At 35.7% G+C, this 14,890-nt stretch overlaps 1 protein-coding gene across 2 annotated transcripts in view; it reads right to left on the reverse strand.

Annotated features, from left to right (window-relative positions):
* Positions 1-14,890, reverse strand: part of FAM174A (family with sequence similarity 174 member A) — a 38,087-nt gene that overhangs the window by 13,534 nt on the left and 9,663 nt on the right. Inside the window, exon 2 of one of the 2 annotated variants that reach the window (XM_045808341.2) lies at positions 1,645-1,779. In XM_045808341.2, coding sequence (XP_045664297.2) covers positions 1,645-1,779 — 135 coding nt within the window. Of the gene's footprint in view, positions 1-1,640; positions 1,780-14,890 lie in introns of those variants that run through there. The other variant, XM_045808342.2, reaches the window with a different exon arrangement.

Here is a 14,890-nt window from a genome sequence, read left to right on the forward strand (position 1 = left end):
CTCATATCACCCTATACTTATTCTCTCTTTTTATGTAACTCTGATTAATGTCTAGCTCCCTAATGGAACACAAAATTCATGAAAAGTGGGACATAAGAGAGGGATAAGTATTGGAGAAAGGTCTGTGATGAGGCAGGCTGCAAAATAAAAGATAACTACAGGTAATTATATCTCATGGAAATCATTCCCTTCTTTATGTGCCTCCTACATTCCTTGGTCTGCCGCTCTCCATCCTTCGTCTCTTCCAGGACAACTTCCCTAGTACTACAAGAAGTATTATTCCACAACACAGATCTGATTATCCGATTACATATACTCCACACAAACAACCCCAATGGTTCTCCAATAACAGCAGGATATACCAAACTCTTTAGCAGATTGTAAAACTCTACATTTTTACCTCAAAAACAAATAAAGAAACAAAAAACATGGTACATCCCTGTGTCCTGCCAGAGCTGATCCTCCCAACCTTGCATGTATAAAAATCCAAGATTTCTGTACTCATGGTATTTGTACCTGATTATGGACTCTAATTTTCTGTTAGAAATAGTCTCCCCTCTATTTCAACATGTCTTTCCTTACTGAGTGGAATCTTTATTACCTCCTTTCCTCATTCCATTTGCTTTGTTTTGTTTGTTTGGGTTTTTTTTTTTTTTTAGTAATCCAACAAATATTTACTAACTGCTTTTTCAGTGGTTCTGTGTTTGAGATACATCAGTGAGAAAGAAGAAAATTAAAAACAGTGCCACTAAAGCAAAGATCCTGCTCACACATTATACTTACAGTAAACACTGTTTTATTATTCTTCAATGTTTAAGTAATTTTTTTTTAATTTTTTAAATTATTTTTTTAATATTATGTTCAATTAGCCAGCATATAGTACATCATTAGTTTCTGATGTAGTATTAAAGGATTCATTAGTTGTGTATAACACCCAGTGCTCATCACCACACGTGCCCTCCTTAATACCCATCACCTGGTTACCCCATCACCCCACCCCTGTCCCCTCTGTAACACTCAGTTTGGTTCCCGGAGTCCAGAGTCTCTCATAGTTTGTCTCCCTCTCTGATTTCTTCCCAGTTTTCCCTCCCTTCCCATGTGGTCCATTTGCTTTGAAACTAAGTCTATAATGATGTAATTTTGCTTATATAAATCTCTTAGGAAAGGACTTCACACTCAGCAAGAACAGATCTGAGAAAAGGTATCATAGCTACACTAGCAGACCATCAGCCCACAATTTTGAGTGAAAGCATGGTTTACAAATAGAACAGCACAGACTAAAATCAAAATGTTTTTACTAAGATTTCTCTTTCTCCCTCTCTCACACACACACGTAAAGACTTACTACATATTACTTGTCAGTATGTAGCAGTTAAAAGGACAAAGCTCTGCAAGGAGATCTATAAAACAGATTTCTTTTTGGAATGGTATTCTATTATTTATACCTATTATAGCAAAGCAATATGCATGTGAACTATTGGTTGGGTCGCACAAAGAACTTCATTAAATAGAACCAAATAAAATCTGTTAGGATAAAAACTGCTAAATGGAATACTGTATTTTTTTCTACATTATTTTTTCAACTTACTTATCAAGGACTTGCCTCCCTAATTCATGGAATGAAACTGACCAACACTTACTTACCTTCGAGGATGATTGGCATCAAACAAAGTGTTATCATCCTCCTCATCATCTTGTTCTAAAGGTGTCAACTCCATGTTTTCTATGTTAGTGTCCAAAACTCCGTATCTCCTAGTCTTTCGGTTCCTTCTTCTCATCCTATTAAATAGAACAAATTAATAAATAAAAATTATTTGAATATAGGCTAGATGATCCTTACTTTATATTTATTTGTAAACTAAAAATAAATTATCCCTCTGTTGCTGACATCGGAGGCACTCAGTATCAGAATGACAATTCAGGAATGTAAACGATTTACTATCTAGGGTTATTTATGAAACAAAATCTATCCTACTTGTTGTGTACCATTTCTTCTGCCTGACCTACTCTCTTCTCTATCATCTTATGGTATGAACACATAAATCTTTAAGGTACCATATGTTTACTGAAGCCTTCTACTCCAGCCTTTTCCTTACCTTCCCCATGCCTTCTTATCACTGTGCAAGATTAGGTACTCTCTGCCCCACTAAGAAACTATTATGTATATACATGTTCAGATTCTACACTAAGTAGCTTACAAACCTGGCTGCACGTCAGAATTACCCTGAGTATATTAAAAAGCTTCATACTTAGTCCTTATCACCACATAATTAAGTCAGAGTTTTCACAGAGAAGGAACTAAGCATCAATATTTTGTTAAAGTTCTGCAAGTTATTTCAATGTGCTGAAAACTACGCTCCCCGGTCAGTGGGTCTTGAAGTGTGGTTTCCCGGATCAGCAGAATCACAATCATCTAGGAATTTATTAGAAATGCAAATCGTCATGCCCACTCAGACCTAGTAAAAGACAAACTTTGAATATGGGGCCCAGAAATCCGTGTTTTAACTAACACTTCTCATCAATATGATGCATGATAAAGTTTCAGAACCCCTGTCTAGAGGAGTGAAAATAATTTAGGGTGCTAAACATTAATCATTATTTGAATACGAAACATTCATGAATATGAAAGTCTCACTGACTTAGAATCGTACTCTATGCTTCTCTCTCAAATAACTTGTTTTTTTTCCTTCAAATTAGTTACCTCAATTTGTATTTATACTTGCTTATGTATATGGTTATTCCAATGTTTATTTGCCTCTCTCCCACTAAGTTCCAGGAGGGCAGCTATGCATGTCTTGTTCACCACTGTATTAGTACTTTGTAGCAGTGTCTGATTAAAATGCTCTTTATTTATTCAGGGTCTGAGTGATATATTCTAGCTCAGTGCTCCAAATCTGACCCTACAATTAATGCCTGAGTCATCTCCAATGAAATAACCTTAAATTCACACACGAGAAAATATGTTTTATACAAATATCTATGGGAGAGATCAAGAACAAGATAGAAGATATTTCAGTAAGTACCAACATAAAAGTTTACTTTAATGTATATGTTTCTGGGTCACTTTATTTGATGTAACAAGTGGGATAATCAATACCAGGAATACAGGGTCAACTGTAAAGAGCTATACAAGCTTCTGCAAACAAGACTATGGGCATCCCAGGGGAAACAAACTGTCCTACATATACACACATAAAATACACAGATACATACATACTCAAGAGATATTTGAGTTTTATTAAGCAGCAGGCATTGTGCTAGCTTCTGAGTATAAAGTACCTGGTCTTGGTGGTGAAAATTTAGAAAATTATACTAAGCCTGGACAAAAACCAACAGTTTCCACTAGTCACTGCTTACAGATATATCTATATGCCTACCCAAAGGTGCTGGAACAGGAAACAAGAGGTTTAAGTATAGTATTTAAAACTACAAATGTAACCAATATGAGTTAATACTAACGTTAAGACTTAAAAAAATGGCAGTAAGACGTATAAGCTAGTCTTTATATAGTAAGAACTTAAATGTTTAAGTTGTGAAATTAACAAGTACATAAATGTGTGCATGTTTGTATGTATGTGTGCATACTTGTAGGTGTGTGTGCGTGCACATTCACACACACTCACAAACTATGTAGATCAGAAATCTAAACTTTTTCTGCAAAGGATCAAATAGTAAATATTACAGATTCTAAAGATCACATATGGTCTCTTGCCACATATTCACCTTATTTTTTTTGTTGTTGTTAGTTTGATTTTTTACAACCCTTCAAAAATGTAAAAAACAAAACAAAACAAACTCTGGGTTCATAGGTCTTAAAAAAAATAGGTCAGTGAACCAGATCTGGCTGATGGGCCATAGTGTACCAACCTGTGATTTAGTCCTCTGAAAGTAATTCACAGAAACACTAAGAACATAAAAATACTGACCCTAGAAGTAGAAACAGAAAAGTTCAGGGGAATTATAGTTCACTATTAGTCCTTTTGAACCACATAACTGAATAACATCTTCATGCATTCCTTTGTTTTAAAAAAGTGAATACATAAGAGTGAGTGAAGCCACTTGGCAGTCTAAGTTAAGGATATTCAGAGTTAGAATTTCTCTTCTTCCATTTTGCCAGGCTTTCACTCAAGTTTCTACACCATATATGGCTTTTCAAACATTCTTGCATTTTCAGTAAACAAAGAAGAAATTAATGTCATGTGAATTATTTTTGGAAAAAAACAAGATCCTTCCAGGTCATATATTATATATCGAGTAGTCAATATGTCAATAACTAGGCATTACTAGTCACAGGATAACCTGTGAAGTCTTAAAAAAAGGAAGGATACAAACATAGAAAGACTTTTGAAATTTTATCTCAGCTGACATTCTTCTCCACTCCCAAGATCTTTATTCTCCTCTCATGAATGAATTCCCAATCTTCCAATGAGTGGCTAAACTAATCTGGCTAGCAATGCTATTTTTCTCTATCTTTGAACAGTGTAAATGTTTGACTGCATTGGTGTGAGCACTTTGTTATTTATTCTAGCTTACACACTCCTTTAATCATTTATATAAATGCTACCTTCCAAACATGGATCCGAGCTCTTTAAAAACAAGAACCTATTTCATATATACAAAAAGTACACTGATAGGCACCAAATAAGTGGGGGAATGCAGTTCAATTTAAATGAAGTTAGCATTTTAGTAAATGTTACTAATTCATACAAGAATAAGTCAAATAAAAAACTGCATATTGTTAAATAGAATTTAAAGTTGAAATGTAATTTTTCAAAGGAAAAGAAAAGTATTCCGTAAGTCCAAAGACCTAGGCACTGATGGCTACATGATAGTGATAGCAACATGGGTATATAAATATCAAATATATTCATATGCAGTGATTTTTCTCAGGGAAGGTCAAAAGTGTCTGTAAAGCTTTAAAAATTATTGAGCTAATTCAATGAATCATCTACTTAAAATAATATTAAACATAAAATACAATATGCATAATAAAAGTATACTGAAATTTTAAGTAAAGAGCCTACTTTCATCTTTTTTTTTAAATTTTTTATTATGTTCTGTTAGTCGCCATACAGTACATCATTAGTTTTTGATGTAGTGTTCCACGATTCATTGTTTGCCTATAATACCCAATGCTCCATGCAATATGTGCCCTCCTTAATACCCATCACCGGCCTGTCCCAGTCCTCCACTCCCTTCCCCTCTGAAGCCCTCAGTTTGTTTTCCAGAATCCATAGTCTCCCATGGTTCATTCCCCCTAGTGTTTACCCCCCCTTCATTCTTCCCTTCCTTCTCCTAACAATCTCCCTGCTATTTCTTATGTTCCATAAATGAGTGAAATCATATGATAATTGTCTTTCTCTGCTTGACTTATTTCACTTAGCATAATCTCCTCCAGTCCCATCTATGTTGCTGCAAATGTTGGGTAATCATTCTTTCTGATGGCTGAGTATATATGGACCACATCTTTATCCATTCGTCTGTTGAAGGGCATCTCGGCTGTGGTCACCAAGACAGCACGGTACTGGCACAAAAAGAGACACACAGACCAAAGGAACAGAATAGAGAACCCAGAAATGGACCCTCAGCTCTATGGTCAACTAATCTTTGACAAAGCAGAAAAAAACATCCAGTGGAAAAAAGACAGTCTCTTCAATAAATGGTGCTGGGAAAATTGGACAACTATATGCAAAAGGATAAAACTTGACCACTCTCTTACACCATACACAAAGATAAACTCCAAGTGGATGAAAGACCTCGATGTGAGACAGGAATCCATCAAAACCAAAGAGGAGAACATAGGCTGTAACCTCTTTGACATCAGCCACAGCAACTTCTTTCATGACACATCTCCAAAGGCAAGAGAAACAAAAGAAAAAATGAACTTGTGGGACTTCATCAAGATAAAAAGTTTCTGCACAGGAAAGGAAACAGTCATCAAAACAAAGAGGTAACCCACAGAATGGGAGAAGATATTTGCAAATGAAACTGCAGATAAAAGGCTGGTATCCAAGATCTATAAAGAACTTTTCAAACTCAATACATGAGAAACAAATAATCAAATCAAAAAATGGGCAGAAGATATGAACAGACACTTTTCCAATGAAGACATACAAATGGCTAACAGACACATGAAAAAATGTTCAAAATCATTAGCCATCAGGGAAATTCAAATCAAAACCATATTGAGATACCACCTTACGCCAGTTAGAATGGCAAAAATTGACAAGATAAGAAACAACAAATGTTGGAGAGGATGTGGAGTAGGGGAACCCTCTTACTTTTATCTTTTAACATGCTGTGTGCCTTATTTTTTAAACAAAAGTGCAAGGGGACTTTAAAACTCACACAATTTTAAAAGTTCTGGTTCTTTTATCATAAGTCAATGTTTTCATTAAGTTCATGACACACAATCTTGTCTATATGTGTTGACAATTACACACATGTAATAATAGATATGACACTTTCCTATTAGACACAGTAAATGCATATTGCAGTATGAAAACAAATTTTGTTGGCTCTTAACAAAAAACAGGGACTTTATAAATATGTAGAGGAAAATATGGAAGATTAAAAGGGCAAAAGAAAAAAACCATACGGTTATTATATTGAATGATAGTCACTCATCCCATGGCATGCACAGGTAAATGATCTTGATCAGATCCATTCTAGATAATCAAGTTATCGCTCAAATAGCTGTCTAATATAGTTCCGGATTCCTCAATGTTCCATTATACTCAGGTTAGTAAGAATTGTTTCTGTTTAAATAGCATGTAAAAGCTACAGTAGAAAAATAAAACTGAACTGCTAAAGTAAGCTTGATAAAATTTTATGTAAAAATGTATGAGGCCACATAAAATAAACACAACAGAATAAAACTCCATTTCATTTTACTACTCTATGAAAGAGAGAAAACTGATCAATGTAACTTGCTGTAACCATCTGCTTTTATTCTTTTTGTTTTCTTTTAAATGAAAGCCTGTAGGGTATTATTAAGTATGGAAAAATGTAAGTAGTATTTCTTAATTTCCTTAATTCCTTAATTTCTTCTATAGCACATTCAAAACTAAACTGAGGAATATATTATTTACTGGGTATCTCATATACATATACTCTCCTATCCGAGAGACATAATGATAAAGCAGAGTAATTCTTAATAATGTAATGTACAACTACTCATTCAAAATTTTTTATCTTGGCTATTTGGGGCAAAAAAGTAAAATAGTGACCAAGAATGATTCTGAAACTAATTACTTTGCCATTAAAACATAATACAAATAAAAATTAGTGAGCCACAATTTTAGTTGTCTATGATTTATCAAGAAATTCAACTCAACTGAATACACACATATAAAAATACTTTTATCTGACATCTCTCTCATCTTCATCCCCCACTATCAAAACCCAATCCATCAGTTGCCATTTCAAATTCTTTGAGAAGCAGACACCAGTAAGAGATAAGATTATGTTGTGGGTTGAACTGTGTCTCCCCCAAATTCATATGTTGAAATCCTAACTCCCAGCTCCTCAGATTATGACTTTATTTGAAGATAGAGTCTTAATACAGTCAACCAAGTTAATATAAAGTCATGAGAATGGGCTCTAATCCAGTATGATGTTGAAAAAAAAAAAGAAAAAGAAAGGAAATTTTCAGACAGATACACATATAGAAAGAATACCATGTGGAGAAGAAGACTGCCATCTTCAAGTCAAGGAGAGAAATCTGGAACAAAACTTTCCGTGTATTAGTCTGCTCAGGCTGCCATAACAAAATGCCATAAAATTGATAGCTTAAACAATTGAAATTTATTTGTCACTATTTTGGAGGCTAGAAAGTCCAAGACCAAGGTACCAGGTTTCACTCCGAGGCTCCTCTTGGCTTGCAGGCAGCCACCACTTCACTGTGTGTTCATATGACCTCTTCTTTGTGTGTGTAGGGAGAGAGCTCTGGTATCTCTTCCTTTTCTTATAAGATGCATCAGCCCTATTGGATGAGGGCACTCCCCTTATGACCTCATTTGACTTTTATCATTTCTTACAAGTCCTACCTTCAAATACAGTCACATATGAGTTTGGGAAGGGGGGAGGGGGGAGGGTAGGACATAAGCATTCAGTCCAGAACCTCATAGCCTCATTCCCTCATAGCCTTCAGAAGGAACCAAGCCTGACAATATCTTGATTTCAGTTGTCTAGCCTCCGAAACTATGAAGTGAAAAATTTTTATTGTTTTAAGTCACCCAGTTTGTACTACTTTGTTACAGCAGGAAGCCCCGGCAAATTAATAAATCATAGGGGATTTATTAAGGGGAAGGTCTCCAAAGAATAGAGGGAGGGAAAAGGAGAAGAGGAGATCCTACAAAGGTTAATGCAGACCTAAGACCTGTGAAAGAGAATGGAAAGAAAGGATGGTTGGGTAGGAAGAGCAGTAGACTACATTGCAGTTCTGAGAAAGTTTTGACCAGAATAATGGGATGTCCTCATACAAAGAAAAGTTGCCCATTAGAAGAGGAAGTCCTCTGTTTATCAGGATGGCCAGGTTTGGCCACACTGAGTCACTAGCTGGAAAAGGCCTAAGAATTATGGCCCTGGCATGGATGCAAGGATGGACCCAAAGCTGTGGTAGCTGCAGGCTATCAGTCAACTATGTTTCCTGCAGGGGCGCCTGGGTGGCACAGTGGGTAAGCGTCTGCCTTCGGCTCAGGGCGTGATCCCAGCGTTATGGGATCGAGCCCCACATCAGGCTCTTCTGCTATGAGCCTGCTTCTTCCTCTCCCACTCCCCCTGCTTGTGTTCCCTCTCTCACTGGCTGTCTCTCTGTCGAATAAAAAAAAAAAAACAAAAAACAAAAAACAAAAAAAACAAAACTATGTTTCCTGCAGCAGGGTCTCTTAAAGGGAAGTCTAATCAGTGTACCTCCATGGCTGTCACAATCACAAAGTCCTATTAATTCTACTTCCTGAGAATCATTGCCTTCTTTTAAATTCTCAGCATTGGACATGGAACTATATTCAATGCTAAAGATATCCCTGCCTTACTATACAGGATAAATGAGTAAATTCTACTCTTTTTGATGTCTCAAGATTATTATGGTTATTCCGCTTTGATGTAAAACAGTAATGCTCTCAGGAGCTGTTGACCCCATGCTGAAATTCTCAGACTACTGTGCTTTTTTAAAATCCCTTTGGTTTGTTTTCATAATTATTCTTGGGTCCTCTCTACTGGCCTATCAGCTACCAAGCTCTGTCACTATCATGACCTTGACCAAGTGCAGCACTAAATAGAAGACTTCCCCAACAAGGTATCTTGCCACTGTTCATCTCAAGTAAAACGTTCACTGCTAACACCCAAAAGTTAAAAAAAAAAAAAAAAATCAAATGCATGTTCATCTATGTTTAGGATACTGCAATGCTGTTTTCTCTGATAGATCCCTTTTCTCATCCAGTCCCCTGTAATTCAGTACATACAATCAGTTCCTGTGTTTAGAACTCTCTCCTATTTGATGGTACACTGGTAGAAAGCCATAGGTAAAATAAACCCTAAACAAGTATTATATAGCTTATCTAGGAAGTGTCCTGTACAAAAGGGCAGAGCACACAGTTCCCTTGTTCACCTCTTGTCTTGGTCTTTTCATGGATTCCCTAGTATTCTTTTTCAGGCACTAAAGCTTGGCATACGAGTCTTAATAATTCTTCTGACCTACACTTTTAAGAATTCAGCATGGAATTATTTCCCGACTAACTTTAAAGTCCTATTTACAAATCAGCATTTCCAAAGTTCATTCTACCTCACCTCTTACTCTATGATCACCTCCCCCAACAGATTTCTTTTAATATCTCCCCAGCTCCAACCCTATCTCTAATCTTGTCTGACCCCTCTCACCGATTACAGGTATTTTCAGAAGTCAAATACTATATACACAGAATATAGTGTGAAGAGGTATCAAAACATACAGTAAAAACCCCAAAATATATTACACATGGAACTCTAGACACACAAAATTACTAATAATGTTACTATTTCCCTAGTATGCACATATTGGAGCACTAAGCCAAGCAGCTTACAAGCATTACCTGGTAAAACCCTCACAACAATCCTATTAGTACCTTTATTTTATACATAGAAAGGCAGGGCTTTGAAAAAATTAAACTTGAGATAGTAAATGGTAGAGCTAGGATTTAACACAGGCACCTGACTCCTATGTCTGGGATCTTAAACTTTAAGCAAAACGTCCTTCCTAATGAGTCAAAGTAATTTTAACCAGGGTCACAAAATCAGCTACCAAAACAGTCTTCTGATCCCTAATACAATGATCTTACATTACACCAAAATGAATATGTTATTTTAGTGAACTGCATTTCCTGGTTCATCCTTTCATAGTAAAAAGTAATAACCTGGTAGCCACTTGCATTAACAAGTACATTTATGTTCTGGTTAAGCCATCTCTTAGTTTTGATCACAGCAACAGAATATGCTTTTTGTTTATCCAGAAGGAAACCTTATTCTGTTTTAACAGTATCATGATTTTGTTTAGAGAGCAATTGATCCCAGCCCTAAGAGATACATAATGATCATAATAATTGATGTAAACCAATCATGAAAATATAATTTTCCTTTTGCCAGTCATTGTCTAGGGCTGAGCAGATAAAGCAATTCAGACAAATGAGAGGATGGGATGACCCTAGCAGTGCAGCTGAACATAGGAAGAGAAGGCCTCTTTTCAGGCCACTTCCTCTTTCCTGTTTGAGACACTACAATGTGAGAACAGAATCCTTAAAGCTGAGGTAGCCATCCTAGGGAGGGGTAAGGATGGGGGGAAAAAAAAAAAACAGAATTCTTGATAACCTTACAAAATCACTGAACCAACTCTGAGACTGCCCATATTCATTATATGTAAATAACAACAACAAAATATGTCCTTAAAGTCACTTTTAATAGGCTATTATAACTTATCAGTAAAAACTTCCTAACTGATCAGGGCACTTAGCATCTCAGCTTCTCTGAGTTAGGTGACCAATCTTCCATCACTCAGATGTATATTTGCTTCTAACTTTCTTCTTTTTAAGACTCTTTCAGGCAGGTTCTATTACCAATCCCTCCATTCTGAATAATCACCTTTATTTTTTTCTTTGCAGTTTTCAATAAAATATACAGTACACAAAAAAAGTCCACTAAAACTTTTCAGTTTCATTCTACACTTGTTTTTTTCAGTAACTCAGTAGTCTCATCTCCATCTAGATCATAACCTTTTCATTTTTTTCTCTCCTCAGAGATTCAGCAGCCCAAATTCATGAACACAACTGTTTTAAACTGGACTCCTCAAAGGTGTTTTAGTGGAAGTGCAGCCTGTCTCTACCACTAAAAAAGATGGGACTCGAACACTGGAACAATGCACAAGGCCTACTATCACGGGACCTGTCATGTCCACTGGCCCTATTCTCTCTAAGAAAAATTACTTTGCATACAAGCTCTTTTGAATGGGTAACGGCGGCTAATGGTGTATTCTACCTTGCAAAATCCCCTATTCTCAACCACAACTAATATGATCCTCTGATGGGCACTTTTTCTAAGGGTTGCCAATCTCTAGATTGGACTGTGACTGATGATGTGGCCTAGTCTATAAAGATAAGCCAATCAGAATATCTACCTTAGGAAATCAATGTAGAAGAAAACACATGCACATACGTGCAAACAAGAACATGAGACAATTTGAAGCTGTTATGGAGATTAACAAACTCATGGAGAGACTGCAAAGCATACATAGTAAGGGGAAGAATGGGTCACAGTAGCCCTAAATTACTAAATTACTTAATTTTTATTAAGAAAGCAAAAAGTAGAAGCCAGAAGCTATGAAGTAGAAAAAGATATACACAGCGAATGAGTAACCCAGTCAAAAGCAAACCGAAAAAAGGCAATGAAGGTGTACATAAATTTTGTTAATTTTATATAGCTGCATTACTTTTTCGAGAGTTAGGACAGTTTCCCAATGGGTATCAATGTGTGTTCATTATAATGTGTACAATTTGTAAGAAATAGTACAGACTAAAGTAACTGGAAAAGCATTATTTAATTGCTTATTATTTTCAGTATCATTGAGAATTTGTTTTCTTATTCTTTAAAATGCAAATTCATCCAAATGAAAAAGTAAAAATATGATCAATTAATCACTTCAAGAACTCACTGAACAATATAGAAGGAATGCCAAATTTGAGTAGAATTCAAACTGGATTCTTCAGGAGCCTGGACACTTCCCAGCTATATGACCTCTGATGTATCACTTAATATGCCAGACGTTACTAGTGCTCGCTCACACACACACACACACACACACACACACAATCTTACTTCACAGCTCTTCATACAGTTAGGCTCCTTTCTAGGCTTAAGCTGTCAAAAGCCCCTGCACATTCTTTAGTCTCTCTTACCATGCTCTGACAACCGTGAAAGGCTTAGGTTGAAATGGCAAAACACTAATATGAAAATCAGGCAAAATGCTGAGTTGCCACACTGGGGGCAACGATCCTGGAGGACAACCCAAGCCTGCAGCAGAACTTTCATAAAGGAGAAATAAATTTTTACTGCATTAAGCCATTGAGACTGAGGTTGTTTATTACCTCAGCATAACCTATATTTCCCTGATTAAAATATTCAGACTCTCATATCCATTCCAATATCTATAAAATCATCTACCTCAGAGGTGAGAATAAAGTAACATAATGTTTTTAAAAAAACTTTATAAAAGTTCTGTATAAATCTATATAAATTAAAGGTGTGTGCCTAATATGCTTAATGAAAAGAAAAAGTGTATAAATGGTAACATAAGGTTATAAATATTCAAAATGCAGTATGCTGCTAACATGAATTGACATTTACAGACTTGGGTAACAAAAGAAAGTTAAAACTAAAACTATAAAATTAACTGGAGGAACAGAAGCCTACATGGGATAGTACACATGTACAGAAAGTTTATTTTTTATCTTTTCAATCTTTCGTCATATTACTGAGAAAATTAGTGAATAAATAAAATTACAGTATAAACTACAGACAAGCCAAAGTATTTTTTAATATTTTTACTTTAGAAAAACATAACACAGTTTGGTACACAGAAAGAATAACATTATGTGCCAAACAAAATTGCCTAAGAAAACTCGGCATCTTCATGTTATTCTGAGAATTGCCAAGTCTCTGCCTTTCTTTAACAGGGGAAAAAAAAATAGTATTAAAGAAAATAACAGTAAAGATCTCTGAAAAATAACTAGGAATGACCTAAATGATTTCTTAAGAAAATGATTTTAAGATTCCAAATTTATGATTGAAGTATTTTTCATGCTGTTTTGTATCATACTGAGCAATGCAACTTATCAAGATGTACCTTCCAACCCAATTTTAACTTTTATTTTATTTCTCATATCTGAGACAAGACAGAGCATAAGTAATTTTAAAAATATAGATTTGAGAGTTTCTTTACCAAAAGTAAAATTAAAGGCAAATGTTGTAATATAAAAGATATATACCAACATGGGCAATGGAGATCATGACAAAACAACTCAAACTTTGAAGACCAGGAGAAGCAGAGGTCACATTCAAGATATTCAGCTATTTAACAACTGCAAGACATAATAATCAACTAATCAAGACAGACACTGGCTCTAACAACTGGTGGAGTGTACTGGTATATAGTCTCTGAATATTAGTACTAAAGTTTCATAATTCACATCTGTTGATTATTTTATTTTCAGGAAAACTCTGTGATAACCAGATCTATCGCAATCAATTTTCTCCTATTTGTCCCAAATCCAACCTTTTTAGTTAGATTTGCATCCCCCAGTTACACTTATTACAATTCAACCTGATGACTGCAGTTATCTTAGATAATGTCATGCACATTATCCTGGGTAAATATATGCAAATAATTTATGTATTTCAAACAGTCCCAGTTGACTTTTCTGCACAGCCACAGATCATGAGTCCATAGCTCTTCCAATATAAAAAGTATGTGAAGTAAGTTAAAATGACTGGATTATTACAGAGTTGATGTTAATACCCGTTGCACAACTACCTCACATTTCTAATCTTCATTTCCAGGCTTTGCTTTAGTTTTTCCATATATTCTTCCTATTTCCTTTTGTTATTTATTTAGGAAACATTTGAATATTTTAGAAAAAGGTCTAAGGAATAGTGTACAGAGGGCAGACAAGTGAACCAACTATTACTGTTTACTGGAAATACTGCAATTATACTGGTGCTATGCCTGAATGTTTGTGTACCTCCAAAATTCATGTTGAATCCTAACCCCCAAGGTGATGGTATTAGGAAGTCAGGTCTTTGGGAGGTGATTAGGTAATGAGAATGGAGCCCTCACAAATAGGATTAGTGCCCTTATAAAAGCAGCCCCAGAAAGCCCCCATGCCCTTCCACCATGTGAGGTTATAGATAGGAGGCACTGTTTATGAATCAAAAAGTAAGCTGTCACCAGACACCAAATCTGCCAGTAGTATCATGATGGCCTTCCCAGACCCAAGAACTGTGAGAAATAATGTCTGTTGTTTATAAGCCATCTGGTCTGGTACTTTTGTTATAGCACCCTGAATGGACCAAGACAACAAGGTGGTTTGGGACCACAGAGGTTTTTTGATACAGCTGATGTTTTATTTTCATCTTCAAAGACAACTAGGAGTTTGATAAAAACATGCAATCCCTCTGCTTGAAAAATGTACGTCCTTAAAAATATGGCACACTTGAGACTGGAACAAAATAAACATGGAGAATGATGAAAAAAAGACTGAGGAGGACCTTAAATGTTAAGCTAAGGGATATGAACCTTACCCCATAAGATGCCATAGAATAACACCGCCCAACAGAACTTTCTGCAATGATGGAAATATTCTACACT

This window comes from Ursus americanus, chromosome 5 (genome assembly GCF_024610735.1).
Source record: "Ursus americanus isolate L20-20 chromosome 5, mUrsAme1.1.p, whole genome shotgun sequence".
In the NCBI taxonomy this organism is placed as follows: Eukaryota; Metazoa; Chordata; class Mammalia; order Carnivora; family Ursidae; genus Ursus; species Ursus americanus.